This window comes from Sipha flava, unplaced genomic scaffold, assembly GCF_003268045.1.
Source record: "Sipha flava isolate LNK unplaced genomic scaffold, YSA_version1 257_pilon_pilon, whole genome shotgun sequence".
Classification (NCBI taxonomy): Eukaryota; Metazoa; Arthropoda; class Insecta; order Hemiptera; family Aphididae; genus Sipha; species Sipha flava.
The window spans coordinates 892,814-920,515 of NW_020272911.1; the positions used below are offsets into that span (position 1 = coordinate 892,814).

At 28.5% G+C, this 27,702-nt stretch overlaps 3 protein-coding genes across 5 annotated transcripts in view; 1 reads left to right on the forward strand and 2 right to left on the reverse strand.

Annotated features, from left to right (window-relative positions):
* LOC112684741 lies at positions 1-26,797 on the reverse strand. 2 transcript variants are annotated; one of them, XM_025556390.1, is made up of 2 exons: positions 26,580-26,797; positions 1-947 (listed from the first exon to the last, which is right to left on the reverse strand). In XM_025556390.1, the coding sequence occupies exon 2, from the start codon at positions 908-910 to the stop codon at positions 635-637; it is 276 nt and encodes a 91-aa protein (XP_025412175.1). In that variant the 5' UTR covers positions 911-947; positions 26,580-26,797; the 3' UTR covers positions 1-634. The 2 variants fall into 2 exon arrangements, with proteins under 2 accessions (XP_025412175.1, XP_025412174.1); XM_025556389.1 differs by lacking the exon at positions 26,580-26,797 and adding an exon at positions 14,590-14,708.
* LOC112684740 (probable G-protein coupled receptor No18) overlaps positions 1-27,702 on the forward strand; it is a 172,533-nt gene that overhangs the window by 27,013 nt on the left and 117,818 nt on the right. For both annotated transcript variants that reach the window (XM_025556388.1, XM_025556387.1), the window contains exon 3: positions 6,459-6,517. In XM_025556388.1, coding sequence (XP_025412173.1) covers positions 6,481-6,517 — 37 coding nt within the window. In that variant the 5' untranslated portion in view covers positions 6,459-6,480. The remainder of the gene's footprint in view (positions 1-6,458; positions 6,518-27,702) is intronic.
* Positions 10,277-14,114, reverse strand: LOC112684739 (52 kDa repressor of the inhibitor of the protein kinase-like). Its single transcript, XM_025556386.1, has 2 exons — positions 13,300-14,114; positions 10,277-12,783 (listed from the first exon to the last, which is right to left on the reverse strand). The coding sequence occupies exon 2, from the start codon at positions 12,752-12,754 to the stop codon at positions 10,292-10,294; it is 2,463 nt and encodes an 820-aa protein (XP_025412171.1). The 5' UTR covers positions 12,755-12,783; positions 13,300-14,114; the 3' UTR covers positions 10,277-10,291.

The window sequence follows — 27,702 nt, forward strand, 5'->3', positions numbered from 1 at the left end:
TGTTAGATAAATAAATATATACATGTATTTCTTTTTTACAAAATAAAGACATAATAAGCATAATGACTAATATTACACAATCATCGGGAGGATGAGGGGGGTATCGTAAGAAAATATCGTACCTTTAGAATACAAACGATATAACTCAAGTCGATTTTGAGTTGTCACCACTGCTGAAACCACGGGATAAATATCTATTATTTGCACTCATCTCTTTTTTTCATCTTATTTTAAGATTAATTCAAAGTAGAAAATGATGAAAATATAAAATATGTTTGTTTTTCTCTTTAAGATTGTTTATTATTAAAGTTGATTTTTTTTTTTTGTGGTGTTGAGTATTAGAGAATTCTCTATGAAAATAGAAAATAATGATTAATGACAAGTAATTAAAACAAAAAAGTCAAAATATCACATAAAATAGTATTGTTGGTCGGTTTTGAAAATTCTTAAAATCTTTAATTGCATTTTCTCAGTAATTACTATTTTTTAGTTTTGCCGTTTGTATTCTTGGAGTGTGATATGATGTTAAACAATCACGATAATTATTTTAGAAGAGGTTAGGTATCCTTCATGATGGTGTCTATACATTTGTCTATTTACACGCAAGTTCGATATTGTCACGGCGGTGAGTTCATTACTTTAAGAACAGCCACACGAACTTACACATGCAGTTGATTATGATGAACAGCACGAGACAGATGATGAGTATGTGCAGTACAGCGTCCACCGTCTTAGGGCTAACACCGATGTCGATGAAAAACATTGTGGACCGTGGCTTAGGCTCGTCCACGGGTACCGCTTTGAAGCCCATCCAGCCGACGCCGTTCTTGCCCTTGCTGGTTGTCGCCAGCGCGTACATGGGCGAGATCATGCCGTCTAGGTCGTACGTGTCGCCCGCTTTTCGTCCCATCTCACCGGCGAACCAAGAAGCTTTCGGGCTCGTGTACCTGCGGAGAATAACTTTGAATTATTGATCACGAACAATCGCTGTCGATGGATAATGATAATATCGTGATAATTTATTGTTATTAAATTTTATTTTTTATTTTTTTTCCCCCAAGTCATCAGTTTTTCACTTGAGTGGATACCGGCAGACATGGTTGATGAACAATAGTTATTATTCGACTTACGATTACGAAATCTTTTTTTAATATTTTTTTTTTTTTACATTAAAGTATATTTCGGTTTCGATTCGATATGGCTGCACCGCACTACGTCAGGAACGGATTAAGAGTTTATCGAGCCTGGAGTCTAGTAGTCCAAAGGGCCCTTAATCCTTATAATATTTATTAACGATAACTGAATTTTATTTCTTTAAAAAAATGATACAAAATAATTGATTATACAGAAATATCTTTAACAATTTTTAATATTTGTCAATTTTTGTTACATGCAAATATACAATATTATTCTTTAAATGTAAAAAAAATCATTATAATATTTCAAAACTAACTTTATTCTCCTATTTTCTCTTCTCTTTTTGGAACTCCACAATAATTTAATCTGTATTTATTTCTTTTAGTAGAGATCTCAATTACAGATAAAAATAATACAATTACGAAAATTAAGAAAATGTATTATCAAAATAAAATTTAAACTAAAAAGTTTAAACTTTGAACTGGGTTTTTGATAGAAAGTCCCTTTGGGGCCTTAAATATTTTAGGTTCTGAAGCCTGGGCTCTTAGGCTCCATGCTTAATCCGGCCCTACGTTACGTATTAAATGTATATGGTTTTAACCGTAAAAACTATTGTTAGTACACGTTTATCGCACATCCAGTATTAGCCAAGCATTAATATTGATCTTGAAATGAATATTTATCGTTTAAACTAATTAATAATAGGTAATTTTATAGTTAAATGACTAAAAAAAAAAAAAAAAAATAAAATCAGTATTAAGTCACAAAATAGTAATGTAATTGATTGTTATTGCCAACTTTTGATTTCAAAATATAATGATCTATAACTTTGACAGCCGAAATTAATAATTTTCATTTTAGTTTTTAACAATAATGTGTGAACTACCATACTGATATATGTATAGCCAAGAGACAATCCCATTAGTGTTTCATAAAACTATCGGGTATATATTTGATCAACAGCTGAGTTACAACAAATTTCTATTAAATTATTTCAAGTTATAATCAATAATAATTAATTTAATATAAGGTACCTGAGCACATATATTTATTATACTTATGTGCGCGTATAAAGGTCTATTGTTTACATTTCCATTTATCAAATAATATATTTTTAAGTAATTTTATATACATATATATATATATATATATATACATAAAATATTGGTTATAATGGAGCTATTAATCATTTTTTGGCACGAATCCTTAATTAGTAATCAGTAAGCCCATAAACAACTCAAGTTTTCTGTTATCGACCGATATTTCAGTGAACATCAGAAGAATGTTAACTAAGGACATCTTAATCATATTATAAAGAGAACATCGTTCGTTTTAATTCAATGCGTCCCAAAAACATAATATTATGTTGATCGTTTCGATTAATGTCAGAAAATATGTTATTTTGATGAAAATTTTATATTCTGATTATAATCATTCTACGTTTATTCCAATTTGATTCTCAAATTATATTTTTTTCTACCAACTAATTCAATCATAGAAAAATACATCCACCCTTTCACGTATTTTATTTTATTTTGTTGTTGTTTAATCATTATCGTAATGAAATAATGTCACTAATAAAACACTGACATGCCTAACTTACTCCGCGATTATACTATCTATTATTTACTATAAATATTTATAATTTATTTTCTTTTATCGATGTCATAAAAATTGAAAAAACAAATCGTTTTAATTGGAATGCACTGAATCTATTTAATATTGAAGTAGTACGATTTACAAATAAACAATTAATATTCCATTTAGCTATTGAATATTGAATGGTTTCACACGATTCCCGTATAAGCAATTTCTCGATATTGCTGTTTTCGTTTTTGACACATGAGAATTAATAATAAAGTTATTAATAAAAGTAACTGTTAATTATTTGTATATCGCATTATACTTGGCACGAATACTTACAAGTAGACTCAATCTAATTTTTGTAACAAAAATTACTCATCTTCCCGCAGGCTGTAATTGAAAATATATTTTAACTTGGCATACAATCAACTTTAAAATTCAAAATTTACTTTCTTATTTATCGGATGTTTAACAGTTTTGAAATATTATAATTAAACGTATGACAAATTAAATATGTGTGTGATACTTTTTAGATAGTGGTTATTGTGAAGGGGGACGAAAGAGGGCGGAGTCCTCCTTCTAATTTAAAAAAAGATTATGCGTCCCTTTAAATTTAAATCGGGGGGACATAACGCTTAACGGCGTTAGTAATTTTCACATAAAGTACATAATATACTACCATATGAAATATATTATTGATTGATATATCTGAACAAGTGGAAGAAAAAGTTAAGACTTGGAAGAAAAAATATTTATAACGAAGTAATATATTGCGATATGTAAGAAATAAGTATAAAATAATATTCTCATAATCGTGGGTTAATTTAATAGACGCTGTTTCTAATTGTAAACAGATACTCGGTCGCTCCTGTAGATATAACAATTATAATTTTAACACGTACACGGTCCGTTCGTGTATGGTATAAACATAGGTTATACCAAATCCGACACTCAACACCAACACATAATTATTTATTATAATAGCTGTTTCAAAACTGTATTGATATGTGATAGACAGCAGCATTTAATGATTGTATGTTAAAAATATTTGCTTTCTGTTTTTGACGGTATGGTCATGGAGTAAACAAGTTACAATAAAATACACGTTAGGTAAGTTCTTAAGTTGTAATTAAAAGGCGGATTCTTAGGTTTTTCAAAGTATAGTATATGCACGGAAAATAACCTCAAAATATGCCCTAAATATTCTCTTAAAAACTGGTAAAATTCGTTCGAAAAGTGCATAAATCCGAGGAATATTTTATTTTCTTCAAAATATTCTTAAGTATGCTAATTATTTAATCATATATAATATTATAAATTCAATGTATATATTTTGATTTATATTGATAAAAGTTGTATTAATTGTTATTTTCACTTATAAACATGTAGCTACTTACTCAGAATAGGTATTACATATCTTAGGTAACAAAAAATGTGTTCAGTAAAAAACGCATGACAACTTACATAAAGTTTTTTCATATGTAAAATTAAAAATCGCAAAATTTTTAATAAAACAACAAATTTATATCTAGTGATCATATTGTTAAATAATATTATAAAATAATTATTATTGTTTTATTTTAATTCGTTTTTCATATTATGTTTTTTTTTTCTGTGATATTTAAGTCCAAATTTATGAATTGAACAAATATGATATTTTCTACAGACAACAATACATATTATATGAAAATAAAATAATATTCTCTAATCCCCAAAATATGTTGAATTATGTAAAATAAATATTTTTTCTACAAAATCAAATAAATAACTATAGTAAATAAATATAAAAATAAAAGTTACACATTAGTCGCATAAAAAAATATATATTTATTTAGTTGTTGATAATACATATACATTATTATTATGTGAATATTTGTTACTGTTTTATTGACCGACAACTGTAGACTAGCAAGGTAAGCGATTGTTAATTTTTAATTTTGTTACAGTTATAAATGTTAAGTCTGTTTTGTATATATATAAATAATAAATAATTTAAAGTTAAGCATGTGAGTTGTCGTATTGTTTTATTATCCGACATGTGATTTTTAGTATAAATTTGTTTTATTTGTATTTTTAATAAAATATTTTAGATTAAACAAAATTAAAATTTTTAATTAATTTCTATAAACACTTTAGACCATAAATTACAATTTATTTTTACTGGCCTAGCATAATATGTTGAGAATAGTTTTTTTTTTTTTTTTTTTTGGGAGGAAACTTATTTTTAGTTTTTACACGCTATTAAACGTTTTATAAAACAAATTTGTGTAAAAGAAAAAAACTACTGTGGTTTTGTCTTATGGACTACCTAAAAAAGTTTGATAGGATTAAGACTTTCATAAAGGAAGTTCCTTTATCATTTTTGGTGATTCTAGTTTCCCCTAAACATTTTAACCACTTTACCCACTGCTTTTAGATAAAATTAACATTTTTGTACAACGTTTTTAGTGATTTCTTACCGATTCGGTTTATCAACCGGATATTTCTGGTCCAAAAATCATTATGTATAGGTATAAGTAATCAATTACTTTAAGTGTATTTTAAATATCGGTAACGTTAAGTAGCATACGATAAATATATAATGAAATGAACAATAAAACAAACTACATCATTGGAGTAGCAGCTCAAATGCAGTATGACGTCTTCTTACTCTAAGCTTATATTGTGTGTTGTGTTGAAAATTATACAGATTGTTTCTGATTGTAATAAATGTATATGAATTAACAAAATTTTTATTTACATTGACTAAAACACCACCTAGTTTTTAAATGATAAATTTTAAAATGATTTAAATGATTGTATACAATCTATTTTGTTGTTTTTAAAATAATCATCAGCAAAAGTAACATTTTGCTGACGAAAAAATCACACCAGAATGAAAATAATAATAAATTATTTATTGCATATAAAATAGTTATCATTGCCCAGACTATAACATAAGTCTTAAGGTAATTATTAATAATATAAAAACACAAAGTATCAGAACCGTTAAATAATGTTTCATTTAAAGCGTTTAAACAAATCAGAAAAACATTATACCACAACATTTTTTGTATAATATATTTATTTAAAACATAATTATTAATTGAGTAAATTTAAATATGAATAGTTATTTATCTTTGTTTTGTTCTTATGTTTTTATTTTTTGGTGGTTCAACTCATCTTCTTATAATGTAATAATGAAGATTTCTTTATCCAAATTTTTATTTAAATAAATCATAATTACAGCGAGTAGTGAAACCTTCAAACACAAATTATTTGAATTAAATCTTTAAACTTATTTTCATGAAGAATAATAACCTTGTTTTTGGTAACCGTTTTTATTTAGTTAGTCTGACTAGTTAGTTACCTACGAAGGTTAAAATCTATCTTATACCATATCATTACGGTTTACTATTTACGGTTGAGGAGAGTGAAAGATATTAAATGTTGTCCATGAATTTCTTGCATAATATTGAAAATGTAAAATATACCCATTTGTTTAAAACGATTGTGTGTGTATGGCACTATTGTCTATTTTATTGGTTTTTGATACTTTATTTACATTACCTACTCTAAATATTTATTATATATAAATATCAAGTAAAAACATGAATTAATTTATTCATACATTTATTAAATAATCATCGAAATTTTGAGAATATTATAGAAATATTTATACACGTATAAATATTATTTATATTATTTATGAGCTATTATACTTAGTTTACTTAAAATTATTTGATTATATGTTTCAGAATAAACAAAAATCAAGCGATCATGGAAAAAACGTACTTTAACGAATCGCACTTACCAGGTAAATAAATATTTATTTAAAATTTTAGAAATTCACAAGACAACTGGTTAATGTTGTTATTTATAAAAAGCGTTTTTTCGTGAATTTCAGAAGATTAGTTGTAAAATTTTCTTGTGTGGAAATTTAAATCATATTTAATTATATTAAATTATATTTATATAATTTATTTTTATATTTAATTATAATTATATATTATATTTAATTATATTATTATTTTAATTTAAATCATATTTTTTTATGTAAAATATTAAATATGTCGGTTATTATCGTTTTGAGCTGTTATTATTTCAATATTTGTGAACTTTTCTTGTTCGGATTTTATGTTATTTATCTGTGTATCCTTGAACCGACCTGTATTATTGTCATGTTACGGATAATAACTTTGACACAGAAAAAACACATGAAAATAAACGATCAGCAATTTATTCTGCTATCCTTGACACCGATGTTTGTCTGGTAAAACGATTCAATTTGATAGTGAATAATTTTCATTTTTTATTTTTAATATTATATTTTGCCTTTAAACGATATTTATTGAGTAACTAAATATGAGGATCAGCAATATTTCCTATGTATATGAATCCATTCAGGGGTTTTTTTTCTTAAAATATTTTAATATTAATAAATACGAGTAGATTAAAAATTGTTGCTTTTATCTAAACAGCACCGAACTTGTATGCCTTTACTGTAAAAGAAGAATGAGAGAACCAGTACCGATTCAATAAAGCAGTTTTGCAGTTAAAAGGCAATTTGATAATATTTTATATAAGTAAATTGCACGATAATTAATATGCTAAAATATACAACCATTTATGTTTCACAATAAAGGTATACATTTACACAACATGATACACTTTCATTATACGTATTTTATAAAACTTTTTCGGCCACGTTTTCATATAAAGTAACGGATTTTGTTCAAAATTTTCTCATAACATCTCAATTTATGTTCTCATGCAGATAATGTTTACTTAAATGCACGGTAAAATTGTTTTACGAGAAATTGACGAGAAAGCAAATGCACAAGTATAATGGATTAATTTAAAAATCAAAATAATTTTGGTTTTGATAATTATTATCAAATCATCAATTTAGTAGAATGATACACCCAAATTACTGTCTATTGATTGTAAATTAAATTAAGTACAGTCGGTGCTTATTTCGCAACTTTTAACAAATTTTTAATGATGACATCCATAATTATTGTGTTTCGATAATAATACATACAAAACGCGTTATAACTATAAACGTTATGGTTCTTTACTGTCGTTTATGTAAATCGTAAGTGTAATAAATCATATTTAGTGTTGAGCACGAACATAATGAAAATGAACCGAATCTCTTTGACGATAGTTTTTTATTTCAATTCGAAACAAAAACACTTAAATAACAGTTAGGTCAAAAAGTTTGAATTAAATTTAAATTTAATTAAATTAAAATGTGCGTGCATAACATTTGGATGTAGGCTTATTCAGTGAAAAACAATTATGCATCCACTGTTTTTTTATTGAGTGTTCACTTGCGTGGTTGTTGGCAGAGAATAAGAAAATCTGTAGCGTTCGTAGTAGAAAAAAAAAAATATGATCGCGTCGCGAAGGGCTTAACGTTTATATGAATATTTGTGTCTCAAACGATTGAAATAGCATTTTTGTTTCGGCGTCAGAAGTCCTGTGCGCGACTATGCCAACCTGGAGTGCTGTACATCGACTACGTCATGTTAGTTGTTCCGACGAATCGCATTGCCAGGGAAGGGATGTCTGACGAAAATGCGCATAGTAGCCAGTTAACTACGATGTTCGTAACAACCCGCGGTGGAATATTTCTGCCTGCCATTTTCCAGTCCATTGACGTATATTACGTAAATCGTATATATATTTTTATTTTTTTTTTGTTTTCTTTTCCTTTCTCATATTTGTGAAATTTGGCAGCGCATTTTCACCGACGAAAGCACGCCGTGTCACTATGATTTATGACTTACTAGTGTGATGAAGTGCCTTATGCACACGCGCGTTCTCGTATCTATGCTTTTGATTTCGTTCACATTTATACGGCTCCCAGGCCCCAGCGTGGGTTATTTATATGTATCTTATTGATTAATCGATTTACACGTACGCAACCAAATACGTATTTTAACAATTAACATAAACGCGAATGTTCTCCGAATAATATTAAAGTTCGCTCGATAAGAACTATAATACATTTGTTTATTTATTTATGCATTTATTATACACTCCTAATAATATTGTTTTGTTGAGGGAAAGAAATCAAACGAACAATCATAAAATATTTTACGTTGGTTTAAAATTTACTTATTAGGTATTTGTTTAAAATGTTAATATGACTATAATGATAGATTTATTATATGTGTAATCTTGTTAAATAGTAAATTGATCGATTTTCTATAACAGAATTTTTATTAATAATGAATTGTATACAATAGTACAAATAATCCATAATTCATACCTATAACAGAAAATCGATATTCTTATAACATTACATACACACTTCTTAATATTAAATACAATATAAATATGTTAAAAAAATATTTCAAATTTTTTTAAATACATTTTTTTAAGTTTCGTTGTTATCAGATTATTAATTCTTAAAACATAACTGCAAAATTACATTTATTTCTAGTGAGTAGTGACTAATGACTAACGTTATGAATTAATTTTAACGAATAACGAGTGTTGGTAAGTATTAGTAAGTATGTGGGTTACTGGGATTCGGGGTGTCGCCGTGCTACAATATTATAAAATATAAATAGCCATTAGATATACGATTAACGGGAATATTTTTTTTCATATCTTTAAATACTTTTTTTTGATAGCAATATTTATAATCGTCACTTCGTCTTGACGACGGTAAGCAATTTCTTCAAAATCAAAAAACCAAACTAACAATCTTGTTTGAACATTTTGTTTTTAATATTTTTGAATACAAAATATAATAATATGTATTCGAAATATATTTGAAATACAGAAAAAAAATTTAAATACTAGTATTTAAATATTTAACAAGTATGTATGTAGGTTTATCATAATAAGTACTTACAGAGTTTATTGGCTGCTGTTCAATATACGTGCAGTATGGTCCTACAGTGTTTATTGACTGTTCAATATATATAAGTTAAAATAAAGTTATTAGTTTATAGTTTAAAGTTATAAATTTTAATATGAATATTGTTCCTGGTATCCACGAAGGAATGTTATTAAATATATATAATTTCGAATATAAAAAAACAACTAAGGTATGGTATGTACAACTGACGCAATAATTACCTCAAAATGTATATTTTTTGACTATAATATATGTCAATTACATAACTTTTTGAACATTTGAATTTTTGATATTATATTTTTCGACCAAAAATATATTCGAAAGGATGAAATTTCGATTACATTTATCCTACCACTATACTTTCGACTACTAAATTTTCGATCAGACCATCCAATGCCACATGGCCGTATCCAGCCATTATTTTTGGGGGGGGTTTTCAATTTAAGATGAAACTAGAACATGATTTTTAGAATTTTAACCAATTCAAACCATATTAGTTTTTAGGTTTAAAAATGTACTTATATTATTCACCATATTATATAATATACATTCTGCTTTAATACTTACTACTCGTAAGGTATTTCAATTGACAACCACATTTTACATGAAAATATTTTTATAGTTATATAATTATAATTAGAGTAAGTATATTTAATAATTATTAAAACATGTAACTTACATTTTTTAATTTGACAATTTATAGGATTATTAATTTTAAAGTAACATTATTTTTCTAGATGATTTTGAAAACTGAGTAAGTACCTCTTCTGGATCAACATTGATGTCCCGGTGAACTGACATTAAAGCCAATCCATTGAGGCGTGTTTCACTAGTCGAATTTCTGAGATACGTTTTCAATCTTTTTAAAGATGAAAATGTTCTTTCTGGTGTCGCTGTTGACATAGGCATAGTAACTAAGACTTGTAGAAGTTTCCTTATGTTAGGAAATAAAAGAGGGTTACAATTGTCAAGTCCTGCAATTGCTGTTTTTGGGCGAGATCCTTCTTTTAGCCACTTTGTCTTCCATATTGCAAATTCAGCTTTGAAAGCATTAGGCTCAATCAATATCTGAGAATAAAAGTTTACACAGTCGTTTATTTCTTCATTGGTAGCGATTATACATTTACTTGGAATGATTTGTTGTAATGAACTTATTAAAGATTTGTGTTTCTGAAATCTATCACAAAGCTGTGATCTGATATAGTCGAGAAATGGCAAAAAAATATTAAAATTGTAATACTCTTCAGAGCTATGAGAGGGCACATTACTACGGTGTGTTTGTTTATTAGCGATACGAGGCAAAACAATGTCTTCTTTATTTTTATTCAACATGATGGCAACAACAGAAAACAGGTCTGAAAAATGTTGTTTGTTATTTTCTCTCATTTCGTCTAATACGGCTAACACATCATCAACATGATTGCATGCTTCGACTAAATCAGCATTAATTGTCTGTAGCTGTTTACACAATGTCAATGTATACGAAAAAATATTTTCAATTATTACGAGAGGTATAACAAATTTAGCGTCTTTAATTGTACTTAATAACTGACAAGACTTTTGAGCAGTTTCTTTATTTATTGATGACTCCAATTTTTCCAATGCAACAATAATAGCGGGATATAGTTCTTTGAACCGCATGACACTTTCATGCTTATAAACCCAACGAGTTTCACATAATGCAACTAATGTGGTATGCCTTGTCTCTGAAAGAGTTTCGATAATAGTTGTTCTCAATAATTCACTTCTTTGAGCCGATGAGCGAAAAAATGTTCCAACAGTTTGAATGGTGCTAATACAGTTTCTTATTGAGGGCAATGAACAGGCGTTGGCCAACGCTAGATTGAGCGAGTGAGCACTGCAATGTACATAAAGTGCCATGGGAAAATCTTTTTTTATGTATTCTTGAGCACCATGTAAATATCCACTCATGGCAGAGGCTCCATCGTAACCTTGTCCAACTAAAAATTGACAATGTATACTGTTCTTCTGTAAACACCCCATTATCAAAGTTGCTAGTCCTTTTCCACTAAGATCAACAGCCGGTGTAAATTCTAAAAAATCTTCTCGGATTTTTTTATCTTTTTGGTCATAATAACGCAAACATACAGACATTTGTTCAATTCTTCCAATATCTGTAGTTTCGTCCGCTAACACAGAAAAGCACTCGGCAGCATTTACTCTTTGGACAATTTTTGACTTGATTATTTCACCACAAATAGAAATTATGTCATTTTGAATACCAGGACTAGTATATAAAGAATTTCTTGGACCATTTTTCAAATGTTCTCCTAGCGTAGTGTCACCTGAATCTACACGAAACCGTAAAAGAGCTCTAAAATTTCCGTCATTAAAATCATTTATGTTCATTACATTTCCATAATCGTTTGATCCACGAAAAGCAATTTCTTGCCTACTACAAAGAATTATGGTTTTTATAATAGAAAGTAAAATTTTTCTATTTTGTTCAATCTGTCTAGAACGTTCAATACTGAGTTGTTCAGTTATATTTTTAGATATTCCTTCATTCACTTTTAAAAAACTATCAGATTTCTCGACACACAATTTGTGATAAGATGTGGTAGCATGTAATTGAAAGTCTTGCAAAGCATTTTTCCAATTAGTATACTCTTTAGAAACAAGTGCACCTAATTTTTGATGACTACCATTACCTCCTTTTTCTCGAGCAAACAAAACACATAGTCTACAAAATGCTCCTTCAAATAATTGTGAATAACTAAGCCATGGAAATCGTTTTATCCAAGATAATTGAAATCGTAAATTTCTTTTGGTTTTTACAGGGAAAATATATGTTGAAGAAGGAACCCACGGAGTTTTTAAGAGTTCCTCTTTTTTTAAATCGTTAATTTCTAAATTATGGACATAATTACCAATATCATTTACTCCAACTATGGGTGTTTTAGTAAAATTATTGGACATGGTAGAAACAGAAGGAGTATAATTGCTATGCATTGAAGTAAGGTTGTGAATATCAGTACTATTTTTGCTAACTGAGGGAAGTTCTTCTAAGTAAGCTTGTTCAATAGAAACATCTTTATTCGAATAATTAATATTAGTAGGTTCAACTGGTTGAAATTCAGAATTTGGATTGTTTGTCTTATCTTTTTTTATTTGTGTAAATGCAGTGATGTCCAATTGTCTTTGAACTCGTTTCATTTTCGGTATTTAATTTTTGTGTATTAATTCTAAAAATAAACATATTGTGCATAAGTGAGAATTCGCCCGTGTTTATAGATATTTTGGAGCTGTTATAACTAAAAATTTTATTTAGGAAATATCTATTTAAAATGTCTAAAATCAACCTAAATGCCACTTAAATTGTATATTGATGAATAAGATAAATGAAGACATTTTATAAAAGTAATTTTTTTGTGACATTAATTTTCTTACACGAAAAATTACAATAATTACAAGATGTGCTACATAATATTATACATATCAAAATAAAATAAATAAATAAAATAAAAGATTAAAATAAATAGGATTGATAAATGATAATATGTATAATTAATGTTGGGCGTTAATGCATAACTTGCACACTGAATAAACACCACTGATATCTATAATATAGAGACTATGCAGGTACATAATTACATTAACTGTCCAACATATAAACTGGTATAAAATAAATGAGCTATGATATTTTATAAATAATATAACTCTAAAACTATTAAATAAAAAATGGTAGTAAATATACTTACGGAATTCAGATCAATAGAAACGTTTAACAGCAATGTTTACGGCGCATCGCCATGGTGTGTTGTATGACGAGAATCCAAAAGAAAAATGATTCGGTAATCGGTTATCCGAATTAGTTCTATTCGAGTTGAAATTAAACATCGACGATTATTCTAATAAGGTATGTACACTATCAAAATTTGAAGAATACTAAAAATAACTACGTAAATACTCTGGTGCGTCCATATGAACAGCCAAAGCTATGGGCAGGCGACAACGATAACGTCAGTCGTGATCTTATCTCATTGTATACATAGTTTTACCCGTCGTAAAGCAGTGCACTGTTTTAGATTCAATTTTTGTGCGTAGACATTCTCGTAGACAATTCTATTTTATTTACACAATAATAATACGTCTGGGATAATAATTTACCTTATGTGCGACTTAGACGATTGATTAAGAAACACTTTTCTATTGAATTTCAATTGAATACAGAAAAAAAACATCAAGTGAATAGGCAAAAAAAAAATGTTGAACAAATTTTGGGGGGGGTTTGAACCCGGAAAACCCTCCCCCTGAATACGGCCATGCAATGCCACCTGGTTACCTCGATAGTCTAGATTCGGGAATCATTTGTTTGACAAATAAAGTTCTTGGACGTCCTAGATTTCTCTTTCCTTCAATTTTCTTTTCTATTATTCTATAAATTAGTTCATTTTCGTGTCTCAATATGTGAACGATCATGTTCCATCGTCTTGTTTTGATGGTTTTGAATGTCCCTTTGCTTTCATCTATTTCACTGAGTATGCTTTCGTTGGTATGGTGTTTATATGTATGTATATTGACGTTAAGAATTATTAGTAAAAATAATTTTTAAATAAATTTATTTTTTCACTCGAAGCGTTTATTCGTTAATAATTAACATATATAACAACATAAATATAGTTGGCTTAACTACAAGTATTTTAAACCATTATACAAAAAAGTAAAAGTAAATAAATTGCAATACCAATCGATGAAAATCATAAACAAAAACATGTTAGTAAAAATATATGGAAAATGTCTTTTTTGCCACTATAAATAGTGATTACCTGTTAAAAAATGTCAGTAAACGTGTTCCACAAAGAATTTATAAAAATGAGTCATTGATGCATGATAGAGTTATTTTGCGAAAAGATTCCAATTATGCGACAAGGAAAAAATGCTATCTACTTTATAATATTTATCAATTATTGATTCGAAAAATATTATTATTAATGCATGCGAAATAAAACTTATAATTTTACGTTCAAAATATTTAAAATTATATTTACCCAATCATCCTATTTTTTCTTCAATGGACCGTTAATAAATTAATATAAAATATTGTGACGTATTCTTTAGAATTTAGTTTAAAATATGTCACATACTTGTTGATCAACATGCCTAACATTATAGTTAACTGTTAAGAATAATTTGCGACAAAGCATATTGTGCAGAATTTTTATTTAGAAGGAGAAATTGGAGTGGGGGAAAAAGTAATTGTTAAAAAAGTTTTATATTATTTCATAAATATGTATTTAAATAATATGTATGATTTCGAAAACAATCTATGTCACACAACTAAAGGAAATAACCTTGACATTATACATTTTTAATTACTCGTTTTTGTTTTAATTTCATTGATTTTGAATAATAATTAATGAGTTGGGATCATTTAAAAAAAAAAAAAAACAAGTGTTAGTTATTTTAAATATTAGTTTTATTTTTGTGTTATTGTATGATTTGATGGTAATAATCAAAATGAGGGGGGGTTCTAAATTAAGAAAATTAAAAAAAATGTCTTCTCTTATAAGTAAGGACTATAATAAATATAGTGTCCAAAACAAATATTACAATCATATTATCGTCATCAGCATATTAAACAACAATTTAAACATGAATTAGATGAAAAAATATATTTTGTGTAATTAACAGTATTTTATGATACGTTACACGTGTTCCATAAATTAATTTAATATTGCACGTCCGGTAGTGTTGACACGTTGTAATGCGCAGAAGTTTCCGGGTAAAATCGTAATAGTTTTTTTGTGACATTCACATAACTGAATACTATAAATTCTCTGGGATATGACCTTTAGTTTTGTTTTAAATATGACCAGGGTCTTAAACTTAAAAAACGTACACAAAAATATTAAAAAAAAAAAAAACAATTGATAGTTACCAAAACCGATGGCATAAAAATGTAATTTATAATTCTACAGCTAATTATGTATATTTATTTCGAATGTGTATTATATCGAGTGTTTAAAAAAAAAAACGCAGAGTTTAAATCTGCTATAAATTAAATTAATTTCATTTTAAAAAACATAACAAACATATCATTCTCTTTGTGTTAGGTTTAGGTTTAACAGTGAAAAACAATATCGGGTATATGATCCTCCCTACAAGCGATTATTCTTTCCAAAAAATTTACCATTACCCGATCACACATTGCCCCATCAGGTTCGTTGAGGACACGATGAATTTCTTGCTTAAGTTTCAAGACATTTCGAACTTTGTTCTGATAAACTCATGACTTATTGTATCTCTATAAGAAAAAAATCACACGGCGTCAATTCGCAAAATCGAAGTGGGTAGCTTTGGTCTACGCGCAATGAGATTAGTCTTTCCGGGAACTTCTCATGCAGCAGAGGGATTGTTTCTCTTGAAGTGTAACAAGACGCGTTATCTTTTTGTAATCATACAAGAATACATACTGAGCTTAATAATTTTCTTTGGCCTTATTTGTACCAAATGAATATCAAAAATGTTTGGTATCAACTTGTCACACTTCAAGAGAAGCAGCTCTGCTACGCGAGAAGTTTCCGGACAGACTAATTTCATGGCGCGGAGACCAAAGCTACCCACTTCGATCCTGCGACTTGACGCCATGTGATTTTTTCGTGTCCTCAACGAACTTGATGGGGTAATGTGTTATCCAGTGATGGTAAATTTTATGAAAAGAATAATCGCCTGAAGAGCTAGTAGGGAGGATCATATGCTGGAAGGTCATATATTGTTTTTCACTGTTAAACCTTAACTTCTCCTGTAGAGAATGATATATTTGTTATGTTTTTTTAAAAGAAATTTAATTTATAGAAAATTTAAATCCTGTGTTATTTTTGAAACACCTTATAGTTATTTTAATAATAAAAGCTATTTTAAACTTATAATAATTTCTGGAAAAAGCAAAAAATAGTTGAAAATCTAGTCTTAGAATTATTTATTTGCCCATTTTTTATAAGGAATGTTCGAAAGATATTACGATTATGGTAGAAAATTTTATTTGATTAATATTTTTAGGGAAGGTTCATTAGTTTTAGTATTTTTAAAATTCAATGGTTATGACTAGGGCTCGGAATTTATTGTACACAAATTGTATGTAACATGTATTCACATACCTAATATGCACATTATTACTTAAAATAACCGAAGTATGCGCAATAATATGCAACTGAATTTTTTTACAATGGCTATTAAATTTTTTTTTTAATTTGATTTATTAAATTTTGAATGTATACAATTTTTTTTGTTTGGTTATTTTTTGACTACTATAACTTTAATATGTTTAAACCTATAATATTACTCCATATTATGGAATTAATTTTTTTCGTCTTCTTCCTTTACTATGAAAAAAGGTTTAATGTTATAAAAAATTTAGAAAAAAAACAATGTTAATCATTAAAATAAATTTACTTCGAATAAAACATAAAAATGAGTAAACATGCTCTAAATAACTATTAAATTGAAAAAATCTGTCTAATATGCATTTTACATAAACAACGGTAAAATATGCAAAAATATGCAATTAAAATTTTAGTATTTCAGTCCGTTATGCTTTATAACATTTATATCTTACTCAGATTATTTTACAGTCATTATTAAAGAATATGTAAATGCAACAAGTCCCGAACCCTAGTTATTATCATTGGCTGTGAACGTATTTTAAAATTTCGCTCGTGCTCTATAAACTTTAATAACTTTGAAAATACATCCTTACTCCGGTAAGCCTATCAATGTATTTTTCGTGTTATTAAGAAATAAAAAATAAACATTTGGTTTTCTTATTTTTTGGTGATTTTTATACGGTTATGAATGATTATTTGTATATATAAATATATATTTATATATATATTGTTTCTTTTCCTAGTCTTCGGTAGTGTGTTAACGTTTTGGTTTCCGGTTTTATTTTAAGAATGTATTTACACAGTGTGAATTTTGCTCTACTGTCTGTTTCACTTGTGTCTCACGTGTATTTATACTATTCATCTTGAAACACACATTCCGTTTTTAGGTTATCGCTCTCCATAGTTTATTTAAATGTCAGAAACTCTTGGAAATACTCTTGGAAAATATATCTTTGTTATATCTTCTTTATCTTCATAATCACTCTTTCGTTCTGTGTCATTTTGTTCTTATTACATCATTCTTTCACCAATATTAAAATCTATAGGTTATTCAAACCATTTTTTATTATTGGACTTGAATTTTTCGTGTTCATAGTCTCTTATAACTTATTAGCATCAGTTTCTAATGATCTGATCTACTTTTATCTGATTTAATATTCTCCAATTTCCTCTCGATCACACTTCGCCGGGAATAAAATCTTCTTACCTTCGCGTAATTGATCCCGAACCGATCAAACGTGACATTCGTCATGTTCCGTTCATCCATTTATCCTTTTCTCATCGATTTTGTTCTAACCTCTCTTTTCAAGCAGGTTAATTCCGTTCCATAATTATTTCCCCTTGCATTATCATTAATTTTACAATAAACCTCGACAACTTAATCCAAACGCATAACATAGTAAAATAACTATTGTAGATCATGTAATTTGACTATTGGTAAGTTATAATATCGCGAGATGGAAGCAACCAATGTCGAATAAAAGAAAAATAATACCAATAACGTCACGAATCGAGATCAGGATTTGAGAGCGAGCACATGTACACCACATATACGCACACGTTTATGCGGTGAACGTGTTATTCAGACCGTGCACTCCACCTTGGCAATGCGTGCTCTCGAAACAGGTATCAAAAGACGTGTGCTCAGAAAAATAACGATTTGTATTGCACCAGGTCAAGTGAACTCACGCAGCCGGAACAGCAGCCGGCGATGGCGTCAGTAGTTGTCGGTGCGCGAACGAGACACGCGTGTTTTTCGGTAAGTGAAGGGAGCGTACCGGTGAACGTGACGGAGGACTCCGAAGGCGAGTAATGAGATCAATGCGTCGGCGGCGGATGGATGTCTGAAGTAGACAATGATTTATGGACGTATTACGGTCGCGCAGCAGTTAGTGGTCGTGGCCACCGGGTGCCGAGAAAACTTACGCCGTGTCAGCTGACGAGACGGAATTCCTGGCGGACCTCTAACTCCATCGCATTGCTGTACGAGGCGCAGATTCATGTGGGTTTTGACACACCACTTGGTACAGGAAATGGGATATCAGTGCGCAAGTAGAGCACGGCTGTGCTCCTTTTCGAGTCGGAAAAGAAAAACTTCAAAACGTTTTATTTACTTCGATGTCTGCGATTAATGTTCACGAAACGAATAGATCGATATCAACGTGTAACCGAGTGAATTCGGTCCGATTACGGTGTTCGAAGCGCATAAATGATTTCGTCGTGTCTCGTTCGGCCTACGGTTGCAGACAGTTTTCAAGGGTAGGGGAAGTACCTAGATGTTAGCATAAACAAATATTATTGTACCTACTCGGATACAATGTGAAATTATTTCGATAAATTAGTTATTCTCCTGGGTGACTCGTTGAAGAACCGTATTTTGTGATTGATTCCTGTACGATAAAAGATAATTGATTATCCATTCATAGATTATGCTCGACATCACAGTCGACGACCTGAATGTGGATTTTTTTTCTCTGCTATAAATTAGCGAGAGGTTATTTTTTTCTCTTATCTTTTGATCCGATGCCAAAAAAAAAAAAAAAAGTTTGTATCTTGTACATTCTTGGTGAAGTAAAAAAAACGTGATAAATTATAAATTGGTGCACTGCCGGGTCGTAGGTACTATAGTTATGTATGTGAGTAGATATCTGGTAAGCATTGGCAGTCCATGGGAAAATATTCACAGCAAACTGAGAATTTAACCGTTAATTGACAGTGGCATGGCGTATGCATTAATTGAACTTGGTTTAATTTTTTTTACAATGAGCGGCTTATTCTCCTTCTCTGTCAAATTCACTGATACCATTTTTTGTTATAAATGACACCATCCGTCGGTCGACTGTTCCTCTTAACTATCGATCACCGTAACTAATAAAATATTACGATGAAACCATCGAAATAATTGTTTATAAACTGGATAGTCTACAATAATGTTGGAAATTATAAAAAAAAAAAACAAAATTTAGTATATTGGAGATACTTTGTGATTTCGATAGAAATGTCAGTATTATTTGTTATAAATCATTAATTGATCTTAAGTAATTGTTACTTATTCATAAGTAGCTAAAAGTTTCCAAGCACTATAAAAAGAATCTTTAAGAATGCCGTACGTGTTGTCACCGTCTCCTATAAACATATAACGCTGCAAATTTATGTTCAGTAGTTCTAATTTCATGTTGTTATCCTTAATATAGAAGTAAACTAGACTTGTTATTCATCTCGGTTTGACCGGGATAGTCTTGGTTTTAAAAACATGTCTCGGTGTCCCGGCTTGACGTTCGGTTTGTCCCGGTTAATAGAAGCTGAGAGAAAATAATATTTAATATTATATTATAGATTACGATAGTATATAGATTAATACTGTACACTATGTCAGGAGTCAGTTAATTTATGCGACGGAAGAGCCAAAAATTACTCTACACACAATTATCCAGATTTTAAAGATCCACTACAAATGTTCATATTTATTAAAATAACATTTTTATATTTTATTGTATTATATTTTTAGCACAAAACATATTTAAGAAGCATTTTAGCTACAATAATAAAACACTGCAGTTTTTAAAAAATATATAGTTACATCAATAGGAGCAATGGCTTTGCATGTCTTTTGAAAGTTTGATTAAATCTGGTTCATAACTTGTTGTTTTAAGTTTCAAGTTCGACTCTTGATTTTTATTTGTTAGTTGGTTCTTACTTTATTTTTTATTGTGTTCATACAAAATATCATTTCCTTGTTCGCATGAATATGTCGACCAGAAAATTGCTAGCACTCCAAATGCTATTTTCTTCACTTTATTATAATAGCATTCTGGAACACTATTCCATGCATCAAATATTAACGTCTCTACTCTCGGCATTTCTTTTGGAACTGTCCACTTGTGCTGCATTTCTGGACCTCCAATTCTTTCAACTTAATCTTGAGTTCTGTGAATTTGCTACTCCACAAGTCTTTGCTTTTTAAATCCAGCAATTGCATTTGAAACTATCCAGCATCAACTCCAAATGATACAATGTTGATTTCATGTATGTTTGTGTTGAAAGGATTTACTATGAAAGCGGGAGTACTTTTATTTGTTTTGAGTTATTCGAATCTTTTGGTGAATTTATACTTTATTTTTTTTTTTTTTTATAGCTATGCCAAAGTAATTTATGTCAATACTTGCATTGGTTTCATTGCAAAATTATATCAGATTTTTAAAATAAAGTAATTTACCACTCTCCATGCCTTCACTAAAAATTAGTAATTTTTTTTTCGAAACATATAACTTCTTTCAGCAAGGCAAAGGTGGGGTTTTCCTTGCTTTTAATTTTATATTTAGCTCATTTAGTTTCAATGTGATATGTACCATGAAGTTGAATTTTTGCAACTATTTTTCTTTTTCCAATTTAGGGTGGTCAATGCCTTAAGGAATTTTTTTATTTTTCTCAAGCACAAAACAAAACATTTCAATAAGTTACCTCTGGAAAGCCATCGTACTTTATTATGCAGAAGTAGATTAGAATACTGACTTCATATTTCTTCAAGGAAATCTTTAAACTGGCGATGGTAGAGTGCTTTTTCCAAGATGATGTTTATAATCTTAATTACGAAGTTCATGAACTCAACTATTTCGACCGGAAATGTTTGGGTACAAAACGCCTCTTGATGAATTATACATTGAAACGTTAGGCATATACTATATTATTATAATAAATATTTTACTACGATAGCCTGTACGGGTACTATATTTTCAAAAGCAACAAAAATAATATGTAATATATATTATAAAATATTGATTTTGACCATAAAATAATTAATTTTTGTGTATGGAACTGGAGAGCTGCAACTTTAGATCGAAAGATCCACATGGGGCTCGGGAGCCGCAGATTGCCGACCCCTGCACTATGTTATTGTATTATGGTTATCTAATTGGCATGGTTATATACAATAATAATGTACCTATGTATTAGCAAATAAATATTTAATTCACAAAATGATACAATAATTTTTATTTCCATATGAGCGTAATGTAAAAAAAGGGTCATTTAATATGATGTTCCGGCTTAGAATTTTTGAAATCTGACAACCCTAGAATAAATAAACTAATAATAAATAAAACTAAGGGAAACAACGTTAACCGTAGTTTGTTAGCAGATATTTAACGACGTGTTTTAATTTTTTGAACGGTAATGAGCAATATTACAATCAATGAAAAATATCATAACTCGTTTAAAAGTAGTAAAATATGGTAAAAAAAAAAATTGATTTTTAATCCACAGCTAACAATTCTCTATACTCCATCTTCATATTTGGTTGGTTTACTCTAGTATTAAAGCTAACAATACGAAATTGGAACCACTATAAGCAGATTTGCTATATTATGTTATACATTTGTAAGAGATAGTGACAACACATGTGCGGGTGTGGCTTCCTTTTGAAGGGTTAAACGTTATTATATTGTGGGCACCGCGTGCTGCATACGTGATTGAATGTATGATTGGCGTAATTTATGCGGGTGAACTTCGGGCGAGCACATACATGTACAGGCACCTCGACTATCGCACGCGTTGCATAGACGAATCAGACGAAATTCGTCGTTAAACACAAATATAGTGTAATGCCGAGTAGATGTACATACGCGACGACCTGATTTCCATAAATAAATAAATAATATTGTTCCATGCACAAATGATACTCGTTTAGTTAAAAAATGTTAAAAAATAAAATAAAAAAAAACAACAATTTAAAAAATTATAAAAGGAAATCCGATCGAAGTATGAAAGTTCAGTGTACTATGTAATATTATTAACATGTAATTTTATCTCACTAGAAAACATTTGCCTCAACACAGTTTCTACAAACGATGACTTAAACACTCGTGTTGATACTAGATACGGTAGAGCTTGTACTCCTAAACTACTTACTGAATGTAATTTAATTCAATGGTTTATAATATTTTTTTCTTATTCGTATTAATATAATGTTTTTATAATAAATACTCGAATTACGTACGAACTAGAACGTGCAATAGTAAACACTATAAATCCATAAGTTTTTATATTCATTTAATTCCTAATCATATTTGAATTGTTTATAAAAATGTATTATAACTATATTATAAATATAAGCACATTTAAAAACTTATCGTTAAGGTAATTTTTTTTTTATTTTACTTTAGTTGAATTGCATTTTTTTTAAGTTTTTAACATTTGAACCTATTATTTTGAAGGTTAAACTACAGGAAAGATGTAGGAATACGGTATGCTAAATCATAAAATGATCTGGTGGTCTCCACTCCGAATGTTATTTGGTGACCGGAAGAGTCGCTTAAACGTAAAATGTTTTAAATAAAAAATAATTGTAACAACTGTTGTTGCAAACATTGGAATTTATGTTTTTGAAGAAATTTTGATTTTTCGATACTTAAAATTATAATATCTAAATTTGTTTTAACGTAATACATACATTTTTCATTTATTTAAGTTTTCATGTATACATTAATGATTTTTGAAAACACCTTATGTTATAATATAATATAATGTAATATAGTTGGATATAATATATACATATAATATATAATATATACATATAATTTATAATATAATGAAATCATTTCGGAAACAAATACGAGGATATGAAACCAGAACTATCGTTCGTACTCTTTTATTTCAAATATTTATAGGTTTTATTCATTGTATGTGGGTTGTACATTTTAATTTTCTTTAAAATCTTAAATAAAATTGTCTGCGTATGGTTCATTAAAACATGATTAATAATTTGTATGTGATATTTTTCTAAATTAAGTGTATCATACTTTAATTATCTGAGATATGGTTATTGCAGTGGTGAGAATAGGAAACATTTTATTTTTAAAAAAATTTTTATATATTTTACGACGTTGTATAAAATAATAAAATAGCTTTATACAATAAAAATTTTGGTTGTAATTTAATTTTAACTTAAGTTTAAAATAACCTAGTCTTTAATTCTAAAAACGTATAATAACCTTGGATTATATTTGACCTAAGCTGATTTTAACACAATGAAATATTGAAATGAAACTATTATACTCGATCATTAATATTTAAAATAATGCTTTTAATGTTAAATTGAGCGTATAACTGAAGAAACAAATATAATAATACGCTTCTATGATATTAATTATTTTAGTTAATAAGTACGTATTTTGACCTTATTTTGATTTAAACCAAAAATAAAATAAAATTTTTAGATGAAACCAAACGATTTTTTTATATGGATAAGAAAATGTTATACATTTTTTGTCGATAATTGTTTGTACATCAATGTTTTTACTAACATAAATTGGTAAAAATTTCTTAAAGATCATTAAAATTATTATTTGTGCATTGTAACGTACGTCATGTTATCGTTTGTAGTGAATGAAACTGAACTACATTTTTTGTTTTCCTATTTAGTTTAAAGATTGCTTATGTTTTTTTTAGGTTTGTTTTATTACTTATCGAATAAAATATTTGTTAAATAAAGCTATTATTTTGAAACGTATTCTATTAGAAGATGTTTCATCAATTTAGTAGATTGGTATATAGAAACTATGCACAGGAATAAAAGTGTGAAAAATAATAAATTTTGACAAAAAAATAATTATATTTATACGAAGAATAAATATAATTTATATATTATTCCGAATTTAAACATACTTTATCATTTCTAATAGTTTTGATTAGTTTCGAACATTTTTTAAATATGAGAATGATAGTTCTGCGTTGAGTGCTTATCAATAATTTAAATTTGAAAACATAAAAAATTAAAAATATTAATACTATTAGTTTAGATTTTAATGAAAAATAAATATTTGTGAATAAATATATAGTGTATAGGGAAATTTCAATCGAACGATTCGGTGAAAACAATATTAATCTCAATGAAAATTATAGAAATAAACGGTTTTTATTTTTATTTTTTTCTGCTTAACAACAAATTATTTTATGTGCCTGGTAAATATATAGAAGAGATATATATGTAAATAATAATATTTGTTGAATATAAATATTTTTAACAGTGTATTAGTCATCAAAAAGAATGTAAATATATATACAACATTTAAATAAATAATTATTGTACTTAGATTTTACAATTATTGTTAAGTATATAATTTAAATAAACTTGTGTTTAGCTTTTACTATTTCGCTTTTTCTAGAATATAGGTGATAACAATTTACAAGAATTATTATAAAACACTGATGCACGCCACATATTATTTGTATAAATATATGTATTAAAAAAATCAAAAAAATTAATTAATTATAACGATTAGTATTGATTTGTTAATTGTAATAAATCCATGTAGGCATAATATAGGATTTCTTAAAAAGAACGCAGGATTTAAATCTGCTATAAATGTGTATCTTGTTTCACTTCAAAAGAAACAATCCCTTTGTTGCGTGAGAAGTTCTCAGACAGACTAATCTCGTTAAGTGGCTAAAGTTACCCACCTAGATCTTGCGACTTAATGCCGTGTGACTTTTTCCTATCGGGATACACTAAGTCTCGAGCTTATAGCAAATTTAAGTCTTCCGTTTTTTTTTCCTTAACACCATACAATTTTTTATTTCTATAACAATTTCTATTTATGAATTAAAAATTAAAAATATACGATGGTCATTTCAGTTAAATTTTTTATTTACATATTCTTTAGTTGAATTAACAAATGAACGTTCAAAAGTAACATGTTATATATATAATATTTATAGTCATATTTAATTTATAAATAATGATGAGCAAGTCATGAATTAATTTATAAATAATAATCAATTAATTTCACTGAGTGTCATAAGCAATATTTTTATTTTTTAATTTTAGTTTTTTCTTATTTTAAGAATTATTATTTGTTTATTAAATTGACAATATTTACACATTTTATACAATACAATTTTTGAATTTAAGTACGATATATTATATTAATAAATTTATAAATATAATATATTTAAGCATCCACTAAGTTTTAACCATTATTATTCTATACGGTTTTAATAATTTATGAAAATATTAACCTAGTATTGATAGTGTTTTTACTTTTGTTGTTATTTTGAATTCGAAAGCTACATCAAATATAGAAAACGTTTTCTACTTTTCCTTTCAACCCACGACGCGTTGTGATGTAAACATTCGAATTCGTAAATACGGATGTAACAGGTTCTTTCGTACATGGTTTAAAATGAAATGTTGATTAAATAATTATTTCATTCTTTCCATTTTTTCATATGCAATCGCGATTTTATTGACTTATGCACCTGATGGTGAATTTTTAATTTAAAACTAAACGTACATTATAAATATAAGAATACTGTATGTTAAGCACTTATTTATTTATTTCATTTTATGTATAAACTATTTATTTATATACTATTTTTTCGTGTACTAAAAATTTACTAATTTTTGTTTTATATTATTACTCTATTAAATAATAATTGATCGTAACTATATTTATTTATTTTTATTTAATTATAATTTCATACAATAAATATGTCTATATATGTATATTTATTTATGAAATTTTTTTGCTTTTCAGATGGAAATTACATACCTATATAATAGGTCAAATAAAAATGCGTTTCACCGTTTAAAACATTTATCAATATTAAATTAACGATTTTTATTAATCTACAATATTCATATTTAATTTTTACGGTTTTTTTTTCGATTTAATTATATTGTACCCGATCGGTGTATCGTAATGTAGTGCATGCGAATTATAGTATCGCGCTGAAAGTTGAATTATAGTGATTTTTGAACTGCACTTTTCGTTGTATTTTCTCGTTAACGTTTCGACGATACGCTCGTAAAGGGGTTGAAAACGACAACGTAGATCGTCACTTAAACACAATAATAAAAAAACTTCGTGAAAACGTACCTTTTTCGGCTTTGTTTTAATTATTTTACTCCCCTTCGTAGCTGTCCGCTCAGCGTCCCGTGTCCGTTGTTTAATGCACACGCGCACGCTTACACTCAACAGGTGGTCGACGAAACGAGCGGTCGGTATTTGCGTGCCGTGCCGTGCCGACAAAATGTGAACATGCGTCCGGCACAGTGGTCGGACCAACGCAACACTAGGACTGTGTGCTCACCGAGAGAGGCTAAGCCGCACGTGATGTCTCTCATTCGCTCTCTCTCTCTCTCTCTCTCTCTCTCTCTTTCTCTCTTCCTCTCTCCGACACCAGTTATTATTATGTTTTGAGGCGATTTTTTTCCTTTCCTCCTAACTGTACTTTATCACCGCCGTGACCGCGAAGACGTTCGAAACGATACGCAACGCCGCGCACCGTTCGCCTTGACATTGTACGTCTCGTCTAACCGGCAAAGTCCAGCAATGGTGGATCGTTTACCGGTAACGCGAGAAGTCCGATCGGGATCGCGAAACAATTATCATTCTCCTTCTCTTTCGCTTTCCGCATCAACGCATCGCGAACGCACGTATTTTCATATCGCACGGGAACCATTGTGTATTGCACTTCGTGTACTTCTTTTTTCGTCCATCGAAAAATAGTCGTCCTAATAGTACACGCACCGTTTTGTACTTTGTACAGTTTCCCATCCACTACACGTTAAGGATCAGTGTTTGTGAACCAACCCCAATTGTTCAATTTTCTGACCGTTTTGAGTGATCCGGTCAAAATGCACCGCAGTCCCGTAAAAACACGCAAAAACAGAAATTGACTTTGGAAATTAGGAGCAAACCGTATAATATGGATATTATAAATGACTTGAACTTTTGTTATCCTTTTAGTTGCAAACGGAAACTCGGTATAACTTAAAAATAAATTGTGCACACATTCGTTTTTTTTTTAAGGAATAGTCTCAGTCCGCGGAAAATAGATTTTGATAAAATAAAAACATAATTTCAATGGTTTAAAATGCAACCCTTTACCTCCGATGTGTACGTTTTAAATTAAAATACTTTAAAAATACGTCTATACATTTTCCAATAAATTTCAACCATCTGTAATGTAATTTGTAGAAGATATATGCCATTAATT